The following is a 22,430-nucleotide window of genomic DNA, read 5'->3' as shown; positions in this document are numbered from 1 at the left end:
ATCTCCTAGCCACCATGATGATGATAAGAGAGAGCGACGCAGACTCCAAATATACAGCACGCCTTCAGGGTCTGGATTCAACCCACGACCTCCTGTATACCAGGCGAGGTAGTCATAACATCTCCTCGTCACCGTGATGATGATAACAGAGAGCGACGCAGACTCCAAATATACAGCAGGCCTTCAGGGTCTGGATTGAACCCACGACCTCCTGTATACCAGGCGAGGTAGTCATAACATCTCCTAGCCGCCATGATGATGATAAGAGAGAGCGACGCAGACTCCAAATATACAGCACGACTTCAGGGTCTGGATTGAACCCACGACCTCCTGTATACCAGGCGAGGTAGTCATAACATCTCCTCATCACCGTGATGATGATAAGAGAGAGCGACGCAGACTCCAAATCTACAGCAGGCCTTCAGGGTCTGGATTGAACCCACGACCTCCTGTATACCAGGCGAGGTAGTCATAACATCTCCTAGCCGCCGTAATGATGATAAGAGAGAGCGACGCAGACTCCAAATCTACAGCAGGCCTTCAGGGTCTGGATGGAACCCACGACCTCCTGTATACCAGGCGAGGTAGTCATAACATCTCCTCGTCACCGTGATGATGATAACAGAGAGCGACGCAGAATCCAAATATACAGCAGGCCTTCAGGGTCTGGATTGAACCCACGACCTCCTATATACCAGGCGAGGTAGTCATAACATCTCCTAGCCGCCATGATGATGATAAGAGAGAGCGATGCAGACTCCAAATATACAGCACGCCTTCAGGGTCTGGATTGAACCCACGACCTCCTGTATACCAGGCGAGGTAGTCATAACATCTCCTAGCCGCCGTGATGATGATAACAGAGAGCGACGCAGACTCCAAATATACAGCAGGCCTTCAGGGTCTGGATTGAACCCACGACCTCCTGTATACCAGGCGAGGTAGTCATAACATCTCCTAGCCGCCGTGATGATGATCAGAGAGAGCGACGCAGACTCCAAATATACAGCAGGCCTTCAGGGTCTGGATTGAACCCACGACCTCCTGTATACCAGGCGAGGTAGTCATAACATCTCCTAGCCGCCGTGATGATGATAAGAGAGAGCGACGCAGACTCCAAATATACAGCAGGCCTTCAGGGTCTGGATTGAACCCACGACCTCCTGTATACCAGGCGAGGTAGTCATGACATCTCCTCGTCACCGTGATGATGATAACAGAGAGCGACGCAGACTCCAAATATACAGCAGGCCTTCAGGGTCTGGATTGAACCCACGACCTCCTGTATACCAGGCGAGGTAGTCATAACATCCCCTAGCCGCCGTGATGATGATAAGAGAGAGCGACGCAGACTCCAAATCTACAGCAGGCCTTCAGGGTCTGGATTGAACCCACGACCTCCTGTATACCAGGCGAGGTAGTCATAACATCTAGCCGCCGTGATGATGATAAGAGAGAGCGACGCAGACTCCAAATATACAGCAGGCCTTCAGGGTCTGGATTCAACCCACGACCTCCTGTATACCAGGCGAGGTAGTCATAACATCTCCTCGTCGCCGTGATGATGATAACAGAGAGCGACGCAGACTCCAAATCTACAGCAGGCCTTCAGGGTCTGGATTGAACCCACGACCTCCTGTATACCAGGCGAGGTAGTCATAACATCTCCTAGCCGCCGTGATGATGATAAGAGAGAGCGACGCAGACTCCAAATATACAGCACGCCTTCAGGGTCTGGATTGAACCCACGACCTCCTGTATACCAGGCGAGGTAGTCATAACATCTCCTAGCCGCCGTGATGATGATAAGAGAGAGCGACGCAGACTCCAAATATACAGCACGCCTTCAGGGTCTGGATGGAACCCACGACCTCCTGTATACCAGGCAAGGTAGTCATAACATTTCCTCGTTACCGTGATGATGATAAGAGAGAGCGACGCAGACTCCAAATATACAGCAGGCCTTCAGGGTCTGGATTGAACCCACGACCTCCTGTAAACCAGGCGAGGTAGTCATAACATCTCCTAGCCGCCGTGATGATGATAAGAGAGAGCGACGCAGACTCCAAATATACAGCACGCCTTCAGGGTCTGGATTGAACCCACGACCTCCTGTATACCAGGCGAGGTAGTCATAACATCTCCTTGCCACCGTGGCGCCCAGCCTTGGGGGGGTTTGGCGTTCGGACGTAACTCTCGGCGATCACCAAACTTCGCCCGCGTTTTCTCCCCTGCCAGGAGGAATGGCCGCGGCTCGAAAGCCGGGACGAGCGGCAGAGCGGAGCGAGGCAAGCGCGAGGTGGAGGAGGACGAGCCGACGGCGGTGGTGGACAATGCCCCGCTCGGCAAGAAGATCAAGCTCTCGGAGGATTCCAAGTGAGCGCACCGTGGGGCCTGGTGTGCCCCACCCCCGAGGGTCTCGGGTGGAGAGATTTGATTGATGCCGCGGAGAGGGGTGGATGTGAATGGATGGATGGATTGGAAGGATTCGGTTTCTGAATGCGTGTGATGTTGTGTGTGTCGAACTGTGCGAGTCCATGGGTCTCTGTGTGACGAGTCTATGGGTTTCTGTGCGAGTCTGTGGGTCTCTGTGTAAGTACCGTGTGTTGGACGTCTTTCGCACCGCCGTACGTAGCCGACCGTGCTCATCGGAGGTGCGGGGGAAGGACAAGAAACTGAACGCAGCAAAAAGCAGTTCTAAAGAAATTTGTTTTCAACCGACCATCCACCATCTGAAAGATAGATGGTGGATAGAGGGATGAGACAGATAGATGAGATGGATGTGAGGGGGGGTGGGAGGGGAGGGAGGGTAGGAGAGGGAGGGATTCCACGTGAGTTATAGCAGAATCAGAATATTTATCCTGGAGAAATCCGATGAGCTATAAAGCTCTTTTTCACATGTCCAGTCAGGGTGGGTCAGAAAGTTACGACACCAAACAATACAAAAAAACACGATAGGAGTTACTCTTTGGTTCTTTCGGTAAAGTCACGTAGAAAGAAATAATAATTAAAATAATATACGACGTTTCGATTGCAACACAAGCAATCATCATCAGGAGTACAATTAATTAACTTTAATACTCTTTGGTTCTATTCGGTAAAGTCACGAAAGCTTCAAATCTAGAATTAATTAACTTTAAACTCAACTTTTTATTTTGCCAGGGCAGGGCCACTGAGCTATTTCTTTTTCGGAAGTGACTTGGCCACAAATGATATCTCAACGAAGTGGCTTATCATCACGTGGAAATAGAGTCATATAATCTAGATGGACGGACGGACGTAGAGAGGGATGGGTGGGTTGATTGTGCTTGAGATGGCGAGCCGTTTGGGGAGAGAGAAGATATTCTGTCGCATGTTGCAGAGGTTTGAATCCATCGGCCACTTTGATTATTACCGCGGGGCGTCGTATTAACCGTAATAATGCTACGCGCCAACCTGTTTCGCTCAATGTATGTGTGATGGACTTCTTTCGCACCGTACGTAGCACGGTTGGCGACTCGAAGTGGACGTTAAAGATCCCTTGACGTCACGTGCAAGAGTAACGCCAATGTGTGCCATGCCTCGCACGTCTCCCGTCTTTCTGTATCTTCACACCCCTTGGTTCCGAGTCACCGCGGCTGTGTCTCCGTGTCTCCTCGCCTCTCTCTCTCTCTTCAATTCTCTTTTCTTCTCTGTACATTGCTCGGCTTGTTTTGCCGATGTCATCTTGGCCACACGGGTCAGTCGCTCTCGCCAAGTGAGGCTTCCCCCCCCCCCCCCCCCGGGTCTCTGGAGGGATACACACCTGACCTTTGACCCCCCCATGCCCCACAGCATTTCAGACCTCATGCCCAAGGTGAAGACGGTGCAAGTGGAGACGCTGGAGGGCTGCTTGCACGAGGTGCGTGGATCGTGGGGGCCACTTACGGGCGGGTGCCTGGGTGCTTGGGCCGGCATTGTGGTTCCGCAAGCCAATCGTCTCGCTTCGTACGCTCATCCCGCGCTCCCTCTCGATTGGCCCGTTGCTTGCGATTCCGTTCGAAATCGATTCGATGACGTAAACAAATCGAGTACGGAATCGGAAGAAAAACTGATGACATAAAGGTACGCCGTCGGAACCGGGAAAGGGTTCATTGGTCGCGCTCTATGACCTCGTGGTGTTCCGGTGGCTGGTTTCATTTGCTGTGCTTTAAGCCTGTTTGCCAACATGATGTTCAACTCTGTTGTAATCTTGTCCCGTAGAAGCAGTTTTTTTTTCTGGCACGATGCACAACTATTTTTGCTAACTTTGCGATAAATACATTTTGATCACCCAGGTCTCCTTAAGAGAGAACATTCTTAATCTCGAAACAAACTCCCTCTTACGCGGTCGTGATTAAACGCTCATTCACGGAATTGACCAAACATCCCAGTAATTGGCCACGGAGTTTGGCCAATTGTTTTGGCGCCGGTTCTGGCTGCCCTCCCACGTGTCTGGAGTGTGTCCCCGCGCTTCTGAATTCCCCATCCCTGCGAGAGTGAACGGTGACTGCAAATCGCAGCTATCACAAACACAACAGTGTCTTGGCGCTCAAGCGGCCATGCGATGGTCCCTCGTCGCCACTGGCAGTCCAGTGGCGGAAATTCCACGTTCCCATGGCGAAGGTTCATCCGTCCACAGGGTAGTCGTAGTAGTTCGGTGCGTTCCAAACAAAACAAAAAAATCGCACAAACCGCAAAGCGGGGGAAGGCCTCCGTGAACGCCCGCCGCGGGATTCCGTCGGCGGATTTGACGGAGGGCGTGCGACGCGCTTGAAACGCAACTCTCTCCGCTGCCCGTCGTCGCAGGTGGCCCTTCCGTCCAGCGAGGAGTACATGCCCCTGAAGCCCCGCGTCGGTCCTCCCGCCAAGGTAAGCCCTCGCCCCCCCCCCCCACCTGCGGTTGCCTCGTGGTTCGCCGAACTAAACTAAATTTTTTGTTTTTTTATTTTACCAGGTAAGACCCACTGAGCTACGTAGTCTTTTTTTTTCAGAAGCGACCTGGCCGGTAAATGATAGCTCAACAAAAAGTGGCTTATCGTCACTTGGAAATTCATAGCAGTAGCCAAATAATTTCAACGCTTGTTTCTCAGTGTGGAGGGTACAAACCAGAGAACCCAGAGAAAAATCCACGAGCCCACGGGGAGAGAGAATCGCACGCAAACTCCCTTTAAATTTTTGATTTAAAGCTTTCGTGACTGCAGGGACTCATATTCTTGGTTCTTTCGGTAAAGTCACGTAGAATAAAGAACCAAGAATATGAATCCCATCTATTTAGATGGACTCGTCCATCTATTTTGACGTTAAAAAACCCGCCACTTTTTTCAAATTTTATTGCTGTGGTTTTCACACCTGATGATGATTGCTTGTGTTGCAGTCGAAACGTCGTGAAAATTTTATTGTTTCATATTTTTATTATTTTATTGTTTCCCTTCTACGTGACTTTACCGAAAGAATCAAGAATATAAACTCCACTTAATTACAGAGCAGGCTCGAGTTTTGGGATCGAACTCGCAACCTCCTGTATACCAGGCGAGGTAGTTAACATCTTGCCACTTTGACACCCTAAAAGCGTTGCACTGAGCTACGTCCCCCCGGTGACCCCGAGTGAGATTTGTCCGACCAACGTCAGCGGCGATTATTATCTGAACCGGTCCCGGGCCTCTCCTCTCGGACAACTCGGCCTTTTAAAATTAGTACTGTGTGCGGGAGCGCGGGGGGGGTGTAAATCGCCGCCGGAGAGACAAAGGTGGCCGGGCGTGGTGCGTCAGCCACACCCCCCACCCCCTGCCGCACAGATTAGCACGGGTGGCTACGTACGGCGCGAAAGAAGTTCAACGTCGGCCGACACAGATGCCGCACCTGCCGTGCTCGCCCTCACCAGGCTGTGACACATTATGAAGCGCTGCTGCTGCTGCTCACAAGCACTAATGACGAACACGCTCGACGCGTTCATAACAAATAGATGTAATAGACGACGTTCCGGGCAATGGCCCTTCCTCATTACGCCTTCTTCGTCCCACACGTGTATACACACGTGTGCGTGCGGGCGCGGTGGTGGCGGCCACCCGTTTGCGCGCCGCGCCGGCTTTGACCGGCGCTCGCCGTAGAGGACGGACCGGGTGGGTGGGGGGGTGGACATACAAACAAACCCTCGTCACTTGCGCTTGTACCGTCTCACCCCCCACTGTTGCTCCCTCCCTCCCCCCCCCCCGAACCTCACCCCCCCCCACCTTCCCCCGCGTGCAGGAGTACCCCTTCGTGCTGGACCCGTTCCAGCGCGAGGCCATCGCGTGTCTCGACAACGGCCACTCGGTACTCGTGTCGGCGCACACGTCGGCCGGCAAGACCGTGTGCGCCGAGTACGTCTTCCCCCGGCGCCGCCGGCGCACGCTCCTCGCAGATGGGCTCGGTGGAGCGCGCGCCGATCCATTCCCCCCTCCTGCGTTCGTACAGCAGCAGTATTTCGCTGCTGCCGTAGTTTTTCCACGTTATGACGGTTAGCCGCTTCCTTGGGTATGCAGGAGGGTCGTGGGTTTGACCCTAACCCTGACGATGCCTACTGTTTATTTGGAGTCTGCGTCTCTCTCATCATCATCATCATCGCAGTGTCTAGGCAATGTTAACTACCTCGCCTGGTATGCAGGAGGTCGTGGGTTTGACCCTAACCCTGACGATGCCTACTGTTTATTTGGAGTCTGCGTCTCTCTCATCATCATCATCATCATCGCAGTGTCTAGGCAATGTTAACTACCTCGCCTGGTATGCAGGAGGTCGTGGGTTTGACCCTAACCCTGACGATGCCTACTGTGTATTTGGAGTCTGCGTCTCTCTCATCATCATCATCATCGCAGTGGCTAGGCAATGTTAACTACCTCGCCTGGTATACAGGAGGTCGTGGGTTGGATCCCCTGACCCTGACGCCTGCTGCTGCTGTATATTTTGAGTCTGCACGTCTTTCTCTCTCTCTCCCCGTGGTCGCGTGGATTTTCCCCTCCGGTTTTCCCCTCCACATTTAGAGTCAATGTCACCACGCGTTTAGAGCATTTGGCCGCTGCTATAAATCACCACGTGATCAGCCAACTTCGTTGAGCTATCATTTGCGATAGCCAGGCCGCTTCTGAATAATGAGCTGTACAGCTCAGTGGGCCTTACCTGGTAAAAAAAAATAAATAGTTTTTCCTTTAGCAAATTACAAAAATAAATTCGACACGTTTGTCAGCAACCACCTCCTCCGCGTGTGGATCTCGACGTACAACGACGAGCGTGTCGGCAAACAGCAGCTTGTCGTTCATTTGCCGACGACGCGTTTACAACGAGAGCCCAGTGTGCGGCTCGGCAGGACGCACGCGGAGGAATAAGCACGGCGAGTCCTCGTTTTGAAGCGGCAGATGCGTTCCTCGAAAGTGTTGCGTTCAGCGAAAAAAAAAAAAAACGCTTCGAGTGAAAACATTTCCCCCACGAATGGTCACGGTAAAGTTTTTGCGAGATGGGATGTGCTACTACTACGACGCAGTAAGACGGCAGGACAAGTAATTGAGGGTACGCCCCAACCGTCGCCGTATCATTCCGCGCTTGGCCCGCGCGGCTCAAGGAATTGACACAATCGGAGTATTTATGCAGGAGCAAGCCGATGAGCCGTGAAGCTCTTTACTTTCCCCACACTTGTCCGGTCGGGGCCACGGGGGATCCGAACGTTCCGACGACAAGCAAACAATGCAAAAACAGCACGACGAGAGCATTCCGCGTCGCGCGGAGAGCGTTCCCGGCCGGGACGGGACGGACACCGCCGCGCTTTCGGCGACGGCTTGCCATGCAGTCGGAAGTGTGCGACAAAGCGCCCTCCTCCTGCACCTCCCCGCCCCGCCGCTCCCCGGCGCAGGTACGCGATCGCGCTGGCGCTGCGCGAGAAGCAGCGCGTGATCTTCACGAGCCCCATCAAGGCGCTGAGCAACCAGAAGTACCGCGAGATGTCGGAGGAGTTCCGTGACGTGGGCCTCATGACCGGCGACGTCACCATCAACCCCACGGCCTCCTGCCTCATCATGACCACCGAGGTGAGCGCGGCAGCCGTCGCGACGTCCCCTCCCTCTAACCTCTCCACTCCCCCCCCCCAGCCCCGAGCCTCGCCCAAATCCTTCCACAAACTCTGGCCTCGTCATGAGCAGCCGCGGGCGGCGCTGGTGCCTGGGCATAAGCATACCCCGGCTAAGCCTGCGCCTAGCATTAACGCTAACCCTTAGAATGAGCAGCAACGCTTGAATGGCCTCTTAACCCTGAGCCCGACGTTATCTAGCCCTGACCACAGCACGAGCCCACGAGCGCAGACCCAAGGGCTGACCCCCCCACCCAGGTGTTCCAATTTTCCTCCCTGATAACGAATTGGCCAAACGCCGTCGCAAGCGTGACGACCCTCTCGGGAAGGGATCCCTCGAGGCTCTGCCGAGGCCTTGCCGAAGAAACGAAAGCCGTTGGCGTTGGTGACCGACGCTCCGCTCCACCTCCCCGTCCCCACCGTCTCTCCGCAGATTCTGCGAAGCATGCTCTACAGGGGGTCGGAGGTCATGCGAGAGATGGCCTGGGTCATCTTTGACGAAATCCACTACATGAGGGACGCAGGTACAGCCGGTGACCCATTAGTCCGGAGGTCGCTCGCGTGTGGCTGCGTTGACCCGGAGGGCACGAGCGTGCGGCCTTATGAGCCTAGGAGCTGTGCCGCAAATAGGACTTGCCCCAGCAGCCTGTGCATAGGCCACATGGTTGACCGTTGTGCTGTGTACACTGGGGAGACAAAGGTGGCCGGGTGTGGCGTTGACCAGCCGCCCGCTCACGAAGGCCGACACGGTACGCAGGCGCTCGCTGACGGCCCTTGCCCCAACAGTCTGCTTGAGGCTCTATGGGGGATCTTTGTTCCTGGTGTAGAACGCGGCGTGGTGTGGGAGGAGACGATCATCTTGCTGCCGAACAACGTGCACTACGTGTTCCTGTCCGCCACCATCCCCAACGCTCGCCAGTTCGCCGAGTGGATCTGTCACCTCCACGTCCAGGTGAGCGACACTCACCTGGCTGACCTCTCCCCCCCCCTCCTCCTCCTTCCTCCTGCTCGCCCTCCTCTGCTGCTCTCCACGCACGCACGTACACACGCACAGCAGCAGCCACCATTCATCACTAGGTCGGCGTGACATCACCGCAGCGCTTGTGCCAGGATGGGTGCACTCTCTTCCCACCAGAGAGCGTCGAGGTCGCTATCACCTGGCTCGTCTCTAGCTCCCCCCCACCCTTCTCCCTCCCCGTCTCTCTCTGTCCTCCTCCACCACGTGTCTCCACCTCCACGTGTGTCTCTCCTCCTCCTCCCCGTGTGTGTTTCTCTCACTCTCCTACTCATCCTCCTCCTCCCCGTGTCTCTCTCCTCTTCCTCCCCGCACTCCCCCCGTGCAGCCGTGCCACGTGGTCTACACGGACTACCGCCCCACCCCGCTGCAGCACTACATCTTCCCGGCGGGCGGGGACGGCCTCCACCTCGTCTTGGACGAGAACGTGAGCGCGCGCTGTAAACTCCGGCCACACCCACGCGTGACGCCGCCGCCGCCGCCGTCGCCGTCGCCGTACTGCGTTGGTGGACACCCGTGTCCGGATTGTGGGCGGCTCGGTGATGATGGGGCAGCACCGGATCGGGATTTGCGAGGACTTTTGGGTCCCGGATTAGGGGGGGGGGGGTTGTTCCCGGAGAAAGGTTCCCGCGAGCAAGGCGGTGGGGGCGGGGGGAGACTAACGCTTTTCCATAGAGATGGAAGTCAATCGATGTAATTGGCCATTGTCAGAATCAAATTATTTATAACAGCAGGAGGAATCCGATGAGCTGTTAAGATCTTTTTCACAGATGTCCAGTAGGAGCACGGGGTTAGAACGTCACAACAACAAACAGTTACAAAACCACGAAAGTTAAACAAATCACCAAAACGCAGACAAATACAACAACTAAACCATCCCCGATCCTACCAGGTAAAGCCCACTGATGTATTAACTTATTTTTCAGAAGCGACCTAGCCACAAATGATAGCTCAGCGAGGTGGCCCATCATTTATCCAGGCTGTGTTGGTTTTTCCGGGACGGATCGTAAATATCTTGGGTCTGAACTGAAATGAATCCTTGCTCCAAGCTACACGGAATCTGATCCTGTATCCAGACTGCTTGCCCAAACCGCTCCTGGATGGGAGTGCCGTCCGTCCCACGCCGATGGCGAACGTTGCACGCTTCGCTACTCGGATTGGATAAAATGGATTGGTTAAAGCGGAGAGCAAAGGCGTGGGAGAACGGGAGTACGGTACAATGACTCGTGGTGGGTGCCCATTCGCGCACGATCCAGACTCAGCCCTGCTCCGCTTCCGAGCCCCGACGATGTGCGCTGCCTTGTGGGAGATTTCGACGTAGGCCTCAACTCCTGAGTAAAGATTCGGTCCGTGTCGTCCTCTGGCTCGCCCCGCCCCCCACCCCCGCCGTAGGGATGGAGAATTTCCACCGTCGCCGCCGTAGGGATGGAGAATTTCCACCACCGGCTCGGCTCTCGTGCGAGTGACAATTCACTCTCACGCCGACTTGTGTCTCTGTGCCTGCCGTCTCTCTCCCCCCCCCACCCATCGCCGCCAAGGGTGAATTCCGCGAGGACAATTTCAGCTCGGCCATGCAGGTTCTGCGGGACGTGGGGGACCTGGCCAAGGGCGACCAGAAGGGGCGAAAGGGGGGCACGAAGGGTGAGTCGCTTCGCGAGCCGCGTGACGAACCCGGCGACCCGAGTTCGATTTCGCCGCCGCCGGAATGCGGAACCGTCGTTTTTATTCTCGGAAACGTCACGGTATCGTCGCATTCCGTGCTTCCGCCGCAAGCAACGACGCCATCGCGCGCCGTCCCGGAAGAGAGCTCCCGCGATCATCGTCATCCCCCCCCCGTCGTTCCTCCCCCGCCCCCCCCTCCCCCCACACCGAGAGCAGGCCCCTGCAACGTGTTCAAGATCGTCAAGATGATCATGGAGAGGAACTTCCAGCCGGTCATCATCTTCAGCTTCAGCAAGAAGGACTGCGAGGCCTACGCCATGCAGATGACCAAGCTGGATTTCAACACGGGTGCGGCCGCGTTTTAAATCCACACACACACACGTGCACAGGCAAAGATCCCCCACGTAGCCTTAAGAGGCTGTTGGGGTGCAAGTGCTGTTTTTAGCGAGTTGCTCCTATGAATGCCGGAACAGCACGCGAGGGGGTAAGGTGGCAAGCCTTTGTCTCCCCAGTGCTGATGTTTTTTACACACCGCACCGGCTATTCAATTGAGGCCGAGTCGGCCTCGGGGAAGCCCAGCACCGGTTCAAATTATCATCACTGGGTGTTGGCCGTGAGCGAGAATGTCGCCGGGTTTGTAACGCAGCTTGCTAACCGCCACGCTACCGCTCTCCCCGCACACGCACACACGGCGTCATTGACTGACCGAGATGAATGGTTGGCTGTGCTTGTGCCGCCACTGCCAACGCAGCAGCAGTAGCGGCAGCACCGCCAGCTGATTTGCAAAAAGGATCTCGGGGCTTCGTACCTTTTTGGTCCGCGCCACGGGGAGGTGTGGTGGAATCGAGGATGGAGAGAAAGGGAACGGCAGGCGGCGAAGAGAGAAGCGACGGAGCGGGGGAAAGCGAGATGGAAAAGGGCGGAGAAGGAACGGAGAGACCGGGAGCGCAGCGGTCAGGAGAGTTGAGGCTGCGGACGGAGAGGCCCGCACGAGGGCCTCGCCGCCGCTGCACGGGGCGGCGTCTGTCCTCACAGTGGGCGGGGAAAGGAGAGGGGGTGGCCACACACAAAAAAGACAAAGACACACAGACAGACAGAAGTCGCGTGGTTCACGGGGGCGGCCTGAGCCGACGGACGTGGCCGCGAGTCGTCTCGCCGCTGGTGTTGGTTCCCGCCCTCCACCCAACCCCGACCGAAACCGCCGCTCGACCGTTGCTCACCGCCACATCCTCCCCCCGCCGTGTCGGGTGCAGACGATGAGAAGAAGCTGGTGGATGAGGTGTTCACCAACGCCATCGACTGCCTGTCCGACGAGGACAAGAAACTGCCGCAGGTGAGAGACTTGAGAGAGAGCGCGAGGGAGAGCGAAGGAGCTCCGTGTGGGTTTCACTTCCTCAAACTTTTATTGGCACGCTTGTTGCGAGTACAGGCAACAAGCAGCACTCCGATTGGCACTGTTGGCTACGTATGGTGCGAAAGAAGTTCTACGTACGTACAAACATCTGTGTGTCCCGTGCGTGCCGTGCGTGTCTCCTGTCGGTGCCCGTCGCAGGTGGAGCACGTGCTGCCCCTGCTCAGGAGAGGCATCGGCATCCACCACGGAGGCCTGCTGCCCATCCTCAAGGAGACCATCGAGATCCTCTTCTCGGAGGGCCTCATCAAGGTGAGACGAGCCCGCGGCAAGCTCACGGGGAATTTGTTGGACCTGGGTGAGAGCTCAAAGAGACCAGGATATAGGAGTCTGCATGTATGTGTGTACGTGCATGTTTGAACTTGTTTCGCACCGTATGTAGCCAACCGTGCTGATCGGAGGTGCGAGTCTCATTCGCAAGGGTTCCGTGGGTGAATGAGTGTGTGGGTGGGTGAGTGAGTGGATGAATGGGTGGGTGTGTGAGTGGATGAATGTGTAGGTGGGTGAGTGGATGAATGGGTGGGTGGTGAGTGGATGAATGGGTGGGTGGTGAGTGGATGAATGGGTGGATGGGTGAGTGGATGAATGGGTGAGTGGGTGAGTGGATGAATGGGTGGGTGGGCAAGATGGTGGGTGAGTGGGTGAATGATTGAGTTAGAAGTTGTGAGTGAGCAAGTGAGTTCAAGTTTATTTTATTTAACCTGCAGGTGGGAACTCTAGAGCCCAGGATGTAGGCGTCTCATTTGCAGGAGTTGACCTCTGACTCGCTGAAAATCAAAACACAAAGCGCAGCAATGAAACAAACCGCATTCTAAACAAAAACGAATAACAAAAAACGCGGCCACGCGAACAGGCGAAAATTAACGCACAAGCAATAATCGGCGTGAGCTCGCTGTTCAAATCCCCTGGCCACCCACCCCCTCGTGTGCCGTGCCGGTCTTCATAGTTGCTACTCACCAACAGCACTTGCCCCAACAGGCGCTGTTTGCCACGGAGACGTTCGCCATGGGGATCAACATGCCGGCACGCACCGTGCTCTTCACCAACGCGCGCAAGTTCGACGGCAAAGACTTCCGCTGGGTAGGTGGGGCTGTGGCGGTGGGTGGCACATCGGCGAGACGTGAACTACCTCGCCCGGTGTTTGCGGGTTAAGATCCCGACCCTGACGACGCCTGCTGTACATTTTGGAGTTTGCGCGGCGCCTCTCTCCCCGTGGTCGCGTGGATTTTTCTCCGGGCCCCCTCCGCTTTCTCCCCTGCACATTTAGAATCGACATCGCCACGCGTTTTGGAGCATTTGGCTGCTGCCGCTGTGCTTTTTCCACGACACTTCGTTGAGCTGCCATTTGCGTTTTGGGTGGGTCGCTTCTGAAAAAAAAAGAGCCTCTATGCAGCTCAGTGGGCCTCAACCGGGTAAACTAAAAAATGGTTTAAGTTGCTGGTTGTGCGGTCTAGCGGTGGCGACGGTGGTGGTGGTGGTGGGCGGCAGCTGCGTTATTCTCTGGATTCTGACACCGCTCCGGAGAGTTGGACTTCCCCACCACCAAAATCCCCGCAGCTCCCCCACACTTCTCCTTCTTCCCTCGCACCGCACCGCCGCGTTCTGGAATTCCTCTCAATTATAAAACGGCGGTGACGGGGGGGCCGGCGGCAGCGAGGGAGACGACCTCCCGAGAGAGGTCACCTGAGTCGCGGTGGTCGGCGGAGCGTGCGGCCGTGGATAGGGGAACTACGCGGCCGCCGCGGGTGAAGGATATTTTCCGCGCGACTGTTTGCGTTTTATTAACACCTTTTCGGAGGGAGGGAGAGAGAGTGGTGGGGGGGGGAAGCGTCAGTTCCTCACTTGTTTAACAAGATAATATTTTCACGTCGAGCCGGCGATTATTTACCCTGGTTCGGGCCTGCGCCCATGGTGTGGGTGCCTTTCACGCTCAGTTTGACGGTTTGACGGTGCGTGTGGGGCGGCCGGGTGGGCCCCAGGGGGTGGGGTGGGGGGGGGTGGGGGCGGTTACGGCCGCCGAGATGATTAATCTGTGCTTCTCGGAGCGCGGCCGTGTTGGCGGCCCTCGACTTGTTCGCGAGCGAGCTGAACCCCCCCGCGCGGCAACGGCGGCGTTGCGAGTCGACAGTGGTTGAGAAAGCCCTCGCGGTGAAGCGAGCCCCTTGCCGTCTCGCTGCCCGTTGCTAATCGTGTCCAGCTGAATGGCCGTTTTGTCGTCTTGCCTAATCGATGGTTAGTTTAAAAAAAAAAAAAATAAGGCGTGCGTGGGGCAATTGCCCCCTACTCTCCCCACCTATCCCCTTCCCAAGTCGAAACGATCAATTTCCTTCCCAACCATCACCCCCCCCCCCTAATGAGTAAACGAGCGGTTTCCTCGCCGCGTGGGGGCTTTAACTCGATTTGAGAAGCGAGGCAGCGCCAATCAGCCGGCGGATGGCAGGTCGAGCGGCGCGGCGAGAGTGCCCTCCAAAAGCGGCTCGCCCGCTCGCTCGCTCGCCCTCTTTTACCGTAAGGGGGGTCGAAAACCCTCCGCTGATGGCGAGTCGATGGACCGGCTTCCCGGATACGTAGGTCGCTGGTGTTCCCGTTGTGTTATGATGGTGCATCTCGTGCTTTCTGCTTTGAGGCGGGGGAAGCGTTTTTATGCATCGGCTCTGCCCGTCAGTCCCCTCGCGTGTTGATCCGTGGGGGGAGGTGGGGCGTGACTCTACGTGCGTACGTATGGCGAACTTCTTTAGCACCGTACGTAGCCAACCGTGCTCATCGGGGGGTGCGGATGACGCGACGACTCTTGTCGAGATGCCATCGCTACGAGGAAGAAGGAGATTTCAGCGTGAAGTTGCGCGCTGCTGTTTGGGGGGGACCCCCCGTGCCAGTGAAACGCATGGTGCGGTCCCTTCGCGCTAAACTCTTTCCTGCCGGCAGTGAAGGCATACCGGTGAACCCCTTATCAGTGGCCTACCTTGTTAAAGACCTTATTGGCCACCCCGTGCCCTTATAAATCTCAACGTTCATCCTACAAAGTCCCATCACAAACAAATAGACACTCACCACTAGTACACTCACCACTAGTACACTCGCCACTAGTACACTCGCCACCGGTACACTCGCCACTGGTACACTCGCCACTAGTACACTCGCCACTAGTACACTCGCCACTAGTACACTCGCCACTAGTACACTCGCCACTAGTACACTCGCCACTAGTACACTCGCCACTAGTACACTCGCCACTAGTACACTCGCCACTAGTACACTCGCCACTAGTACACTCGCCACTAGTACACTCGCCACTAGTACACTCGCCACTAGTACACTCGCCACTAGTACACTCACCACTAGTACACTCACCAGCACTACACTCACCACTAGTACACTCAGCACTACAAACCTGTCAATCCCTTATCAGTGCCTACCTTGTTACAGACCGAAATCAGACCTCATTGGTCGCCTAAATCTCAACGTTCATCCTACAAAGTCCCATCACAAGGGAGAAACACAAACATAGAGACACATTTTGTTTACCCGTATAAGAATACGGCTAAACCGTATGGGTTGACAGGTACGCTACTATACACTACACTATTAAACACTACACTATACACTGCACTATGCACTACTATACACCACTACATACCTGTAAACTCCTTACCAGTGCCCTACCTTATGACAGACCAGTTCAGACCTTATTGGTCACCTCCGTGCCCTTATCCGGCAAAGTCCCATCACCGGGGAGAAACGCAAACAAATTGACACAATTTGTGTTTTACGTTTGCCGCCCGTATTGAAACAGCTAGACCTGGAAAACTCAGTTTCCCCGTACAAGGAATTGCGTTGTAGCCCAGGGGTGGGGAACCTTTTTTCTGCCAAGGGCCATTTGGATATTTATAACATAACTCGCGGGCCATACAAAATTATCAACTTAAACATTTAATTAACTCGCCCCTAATGCGATGGCTGGAACTGCTTTCTCTTTGGCGAGGCGTGTGAAGATGTTAGCTGGTGTTGACGATGTTGCTGCTACTCGCAAACTGCTTTTCTAGGTTTGCTCTCCTAGATTTCTTAAATTTCGAGTCCCGCCTGCGGTTGCCTTGGCAGGGCCAGAGACACAAATGATTTTGCGGGCCTCATACAGCCCACGGGCCGAACGTTACCCACCCCTGGTGTAGCCGTACGGGTTAGCACGGCTTGTCCGCAGGCGACGCCACGCTCTCTACAACCCACCGAGCCACCCCGCCGGTTTTTTGTCCCCTCCAACATTGAGTAAACGTGCGCGTTGAGACGATATTGATCATTTTGCTCCTGTAAATGTCCAAACGACGTGGGGGGGGGCCCTGCTTTGTTGAGCGGCCATCATCATTTGTGATGGGCAGGTCGCTTCGGGAAAACAAGTTAATAACCTCGGTGACGGGGCTTTGCCTGGGTAGGGCAGCGATGGTTAAGTTGTTGTATTTGTATGTGTCTGGGTGATTTGTTTAACTTTCTCGTACTTTGCGCTGCTGTTGCGGTTTGTGTACTGTTTGTTGTTTGGAACGCTCTGACGCCGTGCCCCTACTGGACATCCGTGAAAACGAGAGCTTTATAGCGCATCGGATTCCTCCTGCACTTAAGGCTTTCGTGACTGCAGGAATTCAGATTCTTTGGGTCTTTCGGTGAAAGTCACGCACGTAGATAGGTTCAAAGAAAAAATAAACAAAAAAGCTACGACGTTTCGAGCGCCACACGCTCGTTCGTCGTCATTTGATGATCAGTCGATGGCGACCGCTTGTGTTGCCATCGAAACGTCGCCGCTTTTTGTTGTCCTTCTCTGAACCTATCTGCGCGACTTTAGCGAAAGAGCCAAAGAATATTCCTCCTGCAGTTATCAATAATTTGATTCTGATACCGATAGCCCCGAGAGCTTCTGGGGACACGGCACGGTCGTCGTCGTCGCCGCCGTCATTCGGAGAGTGCCGTGATTTTTCCGAACGTGCGTTTGTGCACGTGTGCCTCGCTCAACCCCCACCTTCCTCCCCCCGCCCCTCCCCCCGCCCCTCCCCCCGCCCCTCCCCCCACCATCTTCTCGCGGCAGATATCTTCGGGCGAGTATATCCAGATGTCGGGGCGAGCGGGACGCCGCGGGATGGACGATCGCGGCATTGTCATCCTCATGGTGGACGAGAAACTCAACCCGGCCATCGGCAAGTCCTTGCTCAAGGTGGGGCGAAGCGGTGGCGGTGGCGGGGGGTAGTGATGGCGGTGGTGGGGGTGGTGGCGGTGATGGCGGTGATGGCGGTGGTGGCGGTGGTGGGGGCGGTGGTGGTTGTGGCGGGGGTGGTGGCGGTGATGGCAGGGGGTAGTGGTGTAGTGATGGTCATGGTGGTGAGGGTGCAAATCATTTTTTAGGAGGCGTGGGGTTGGCAGATCGCACGAAGATTCATAAGATCTCTGGATTCTCCCCCCCCCCCCCGTGAGACCCAAACAAAGAATCCATTCACCTCTCTCGTAGAGTGCTGCGCCACCCTTGGTGTTTGAGAACGGCCCCCGGAAGCGGATATCACGGAGCTACCCGTGGCATCCCAGCAGAACGGGCGGCACTTCTCCCACCCGCTCTGCCATGCGTGCTGGAGTTTAGGCAAAAGAAGCGCAGAGCCGGGCTTCTCTCTCTGACCACCTCCATTCCACGCTTGGTCATCGTCGGTGTAGGCCGTGTGTGCCGGCGCCGCGGTCCAAATTCACCTAAGTAAAATACTTTTTTAAAAAATACCTGCAAATTTGTTCCGGTGGTGGAACTCTGAGCAGGCATCGCCTCCCGACTGCAAAACTACCGCAAGCCTTCTTTGGTTCTTTCGCAAGCCTGCGTGTCTGCTAACCGCAGCCTGCCGTGTCTGCGAACTGCAGCCTGCCGTGTCTGCGAACCGCAAGCCGCTTGTGCAGCAGCGACAGGCACCCTCCTTAAAAGGGAGCCCTTACGACTCGCCGTGGCCTCTCCTGGAGAAGTAAATCTGTAAAATGTCTCGTTCTTGACGACCGGCTTTGCTTGCCGCCTCCTCCTCCTCCCCACCACCACCGCCCCCCCCCCCCCCGATCATCTGTGCCCCCCCTCCCCCAGGGGTTGCCGGACCCCCTGAACAGCGCCTTCCACCTGACGTACAACATGGTGCTGAACCTGCTGCGCGTCGAGGAGATCAACCCCGAGTACATGCTGGAGAAGTCCTTCTGCCAGTTCCAGCAGTACAAGGCCCTGCCCGACATGATTACCAGTGAGTTGGCTCGTTCCTCCACCCCCGCTCCTCAACCCACCCCCCTCCTCCTCCTCCACCACCACCACCACCCCCCTCTTCCTCCACCCCTCCTCTCCCCCCCTCCTCCAACCCCCTCCTCCAGCCCCCTTCCTCCTCCTCCCCCCTCCTTCTCCACCCCCCCTCCTCCCCCCCCCTCCTCCCCCCCTCCTCATCCTCCACCCCCACTCCTCCTCCACCCCCGCTCCTCAACCCCCCCCCCTCCTCCTCCTCCACTCCTCTCTTCCTCCACTCCTCTCCCCCTCCAACCCCCTCCTCCACCCCCCTTCCTCCTCCTCCCCCCTCCTCCTCCCCCCCCCTCCTCCCCCCCTCCTCATCCTCCTTCTCCACCCCCCCTCCTCCTCCCCCCCCCCTCCTCCCCCCCTCCTCATCCTCCTTCTCCACCCCCCCTCCTCCTCCACCCCCCTCCTTCCTCCCCTCATCCTCCTCCATCACCCCCCCCTCCTCCTCCACCCCCCTCTTCCTCCTTCACCCCTCCTCCACCCCCCCTCCTTCCTCCCCTCCTCATCCTCCTCCTCCCCCCCCCCTCATCCTCCTCCACCACCCCCCCTCCTCCTCCACCCCCCTCTTCCTCCTTCACCCCCCCTCCTCCCCCTATCCTCCTCCTCCACCCCCCCGCCACCCGCCTCCTCTTCCTCCTCCCCCCTGCGCGTGGAGATTCAGACGCAGCATCGGTCGAGCGTACCTCTCTGGACAGGTGAGATGGCCGATTGCTCTGTGATTTCTGGGCATCCAGAGAAGGCCACGGCTGCCGCCACCACCGCTAACCCCCACAACCGCTGACCAAAACTATTTTCTATTTTACCGGGTAAGAGCCCGCTGGGCTACTTGGGTGTTTATTTTGTTTGTTTGGAAACGACCTGGTCGTCGCAAATGATCGCTCAACGAAGTGGGCTCGTCGTCATCGTCGTCATCGTCGTCATCGTCGTCATCGTCGTCATCGTCGTCATCGTCGTCATCGTCGTCATCGTCATCATCGTCATCATGTGGAAATTTTATAACGGCAGCCAAAAAACTCTAAACCAGGGGGTAGGCAACCAAAACATCAACAAGAGGCATATTGTTTCGAATTTGTTAAAAAGAGAGCCGCGATGCAACGTGAGCATGAGACGGTGGCCTTTAAATAAATGACGTCACGCGGCAGCAGCAGCAGCAGTCCTTTGAACGCGTGACGTCGATTCTAAACGTGGAGGGAAAAACACGCGACCACCACGGGGAAAGGGAGAGAGAGAGAGACGAGGTAATAAACATCTCATCCACCGCGGTGCCCGGGTGGCGAAGGTCGATCATCCGCCGCTGCCGTCCCCTCGGCGCGTCGAGCCCTCGTGGGGTGGGCCCTGCGTGCCACGCTCGGCCCTATCGGCGAGCTCCTCCGTGCTTCCCCGCTACCGCCGGCAGCCGCGTCCGCGCGCACCGCCCCGCTCGCACGCTGTACGAACGCCGTCCCCGAGCCCACCCCCCGCTCGAGGTGACGAGATGGCGCCCTACAGCAAACGCGATGTTCCTCCCCGTCGCTTTGATCCGGGCTGCGGGCGGTGCGGCGTTGGTCGGGGTCTGCGTGGTGGTGGCGGCGAGCGAGCGAGCGACTGGGGCGATACTGTTCTCCGCCCAGCAGGGGGCACCGCTCGCCAGCGCCGGCCGCCGCTCGCGTCGCTCGGTCCCGCCACCGCTCGGCTCGCCGGCTCAGATTCCTCGCTACGGGGGGGGGGGCGAGTCGTTTCCGTTTCTCGGTTTCGGCATAAAAAGTTCCGGCTGCAGCCCCCCCCCCCCCCCCCCTCACGGTGGTGGCAGCGGCAACAACAACAATTGCCCCGCGGTTCCGTTACGTCCCCCACCCACCCACCACACACCCCCTCCACCACGCTCCCCCCAAACTCTCGCGCTTCTCCAAGGGCAAGTTGACTTCGCCCGCACGGACTGAAGCAGCCGCCGCCGTCATGATCATCATCATTCTCTTGGCCTGGAGTTCTGTGTGTGTGTGTGCGTGCGAGTGAATGAATGTGTGTGAGTGTGCGTGTGTCTTTGGAGTGTATGTCGAGTTGAGCGTGTGAGTGTGTAGTGACTGTATAGAGAATGTGTAGTGAGCGTGCGTGGAGGGGTGGTGTAGCGATCTGGCGACCCGAGTTCAATTCCCGCTCACGGCCATCACCGGTGACGATTATCTGAACCGGGCTTGGGCCTCCCCTAGGTCGACTCGGCCTCAAATGGGTACCTGGTGCCGTGTGTATACATCGCCACTGGGGAGACAAAGGCGGTCGGGCGTGGTGCTGGCCACCCACCCCCTCGTGTGCCGTGCCGGCCTTCGTAGGTGCTCGCTAACAGCACTTTCCCCTACAGTCTGTTACAGGCTACACGGGGGATCTTTGCCTTTGCGTAGGAGGGTTAGGGTTCAGGAACATTGCACACTCGTGAGAACCCAGGTTACAAGAGTTACGCGTTTATTAATGAATAATGTGAAGTTCTTGAGGCTGTGTGTATAGTGTGTGCATATGGTGTGGGTTTGCGTGTTTATGTGTGTGTTTATATTTTGACTTAAAGTTTTCGTGACTGCAGGAATGCACGTTCTTTGGGTCTTTCGGTGACTTTAGATAGGTTCAAAGAAAAGAACAAAAAAGCGACGACTTAATTTTCTTTGAACCTATCAACGTGATTTTACCGAAAGGCCCAAAGAACATGTGTTTATATTGTTTGGTGTCTTTGTGTCTGTGAGTTGTTGTGTGCCTTGGTGTGCGTATGCATATGAAGCGTGTTTGTGTGTATTTGGCGAGCGGTGCTGCGGTGACTAACAAAGACAAAGATCCCCCCGTGTCGCCTGAACAGCCTGTTGGGGCAAGTGCTGTCAGCGAGCACCTACGAAGGCCCGCACGGCACACGAGGGGGTGGGTGGCCAATACCACGCCCGGCCGCCTTTGTCTCCCCAGTGGCGATGTTTACACACCGCACCGGGTACTCATTTGAGGCCGAGTCGACCGACCTAGCGGGGAGGCCCAGGACCGGGTTCAGATAATCATCACCGGGCATTTGCCGTCAGCGGGAATCGAACCGGGTCGCCGGCTTCGTAGCGCGGCGAAGCACTCACCGCCACACCACCGCTCGCACACCACAGCTCGCCATGGACACGCCGTGACCGCCCCACCCCCCCCCATCAAGACGCTGAAAACATTCGGGGAGATCCTTGTCAAACACACTTGTTTAGGCCCCTGTTTATTTTCCTTCCTGCTGCTGTTTAAAGTCGCCTCGTGTTTATTAACCGCCGGAGAAATGCTGACTGCGGGGTTTTTATCCCCCCCCTACCCACCCCTCTCGCAGAAAGATTTCCGCCAAGGGTCTGGTGGCCCACGGCAGCGCCTGGCCCCACTCACCTGGCCACACTCACCTCTCACCTGGCCACAATCCCCACTCACCTGGCCACACTCACCTGGCCACACTCCCCACTCACCTGGCCACACTCCCCACTCACCTGGCCACACTCACCTCTCACCTGGCCACACTCACCTCTCACCTGGCCACACTCCCCACTCACCTGGCCACACTCACCTCTCACCTGGCCCCACTCACCTGGCCACACTCCTCACTCACCTGGCCACACTCACCTCTCACCTGGCCACACTCCCCACTCACCTGGCCACACTCACCTGGCCACACTCCCCACTCACCTGGCCACACTCCCCACTCACCTGGCCACACTCACCTCTCACCTGGCCACACTCACCTCTCACCTGGCCACACTCCCCACTCACCTGGCCACACTCACCTCTCACCTGGCCCCACTCACCTGGCCACACTCCTCACTCACCTGGCCACACTCACCTCTCACCTGGCCACACTCCCCACTCACCTGGCCACACTCCTCACTCACCTGGCCACACTCACCTGGCCACACTCACCTGGCCCCTCTCCCCACTCACCTGGTCACACTCCTCACTCACCTGGCCACACTCACCTGGCCACACTCCCCTCTCACCTGGC

General features: G+C 56.7%; 1 protein-coding gene across 1 annotated transcript in view; it reads left to right on the top strand.

The window, feature by feature from the left end:
• Positions 1 to 22,430, top strand: part of MTREX (Mtr4 exosome RNA helicase) — a 106,427-nt gene that overhangs the window by 6,031 nt on the left and 77,966 nt on the right. Inside the window, exons 2-16 of the mRNA XM_032953375.2 lie at positions 2,239 to 2,376; positions 3,814 to 3,880; positions 4,807 to 4,869; positions 6,247 to 6,359; positions 7,880 to 8,054; positions 8,526 to 8,616; positions 8,920 to 9,044; positions 9,436 to 9,534; positions 10,646 to 10,748; positions 10,986 to 11,117; positions 12,023 to 12,102; positions 12,322 to 12,432; positions 13,159 to 13,260; positions 17,252 to 17,377; positions 18,272 to 18,422. Coding sequence (XP_032809266.2) covers positions 2,239 to 2,376; positions 3,814 to 3,880; positions 4,807 to 4,869; positions 6,247 to 6,359; positions 7,880 to 8,054; positions 8,526 to 8,616; positions 8,920 to 9,044; positions 9,436 to 9,534; positions 10,646 to 10,748; positions 10,986 to 11,117; positions 12,023 to 12,102; positions 12,322 to 12,432; positions 13,159 to 13,260; positions 17,252 to 17,377; positions 18,272 to 18,422 — 1,676 coding nt within the window. The remainder of the gene's footprint in view (positions 1 to 2,238; positions 2,377 to 3,813; positions 3,881 to 4,806; positions 4,870 to 6,246; positions 6,360 to 7,879; positions 8,055 to 8,525; positions 8,617 to 8,919; positions 9,045 to 9,435; positions 9,535 to 10,645; positions 10,749 to 10,985; positions 11,118 to 12,022; positions 12,103 to 12,321; positions 12,433 to 13,158; positions 13,261 to 17,251; positions 17,378 to 18,271; positions 18,423 to 22,430) is intronic.

Source organism: Petromyzon marinus, chromosome 1, assembly GCF_048934315.1.
Source record: "Petromyzon marinus isolate PM22_M1 ecotype Great Lakes invasive population chromosome 1, UKy_Petmar_22M1.pri1.0, whole genome shotgun sequence".
Lineage (NCBI taxonomy): Eukaryota > Metazoa > Chordata > Hyperoartia > Petromyzontiformes > Petromyzontidae > Petromyzon > Petromyzon marinus.
This window is presented reverse-complemented; position numbering and strand designations above follow the sequence as displayed.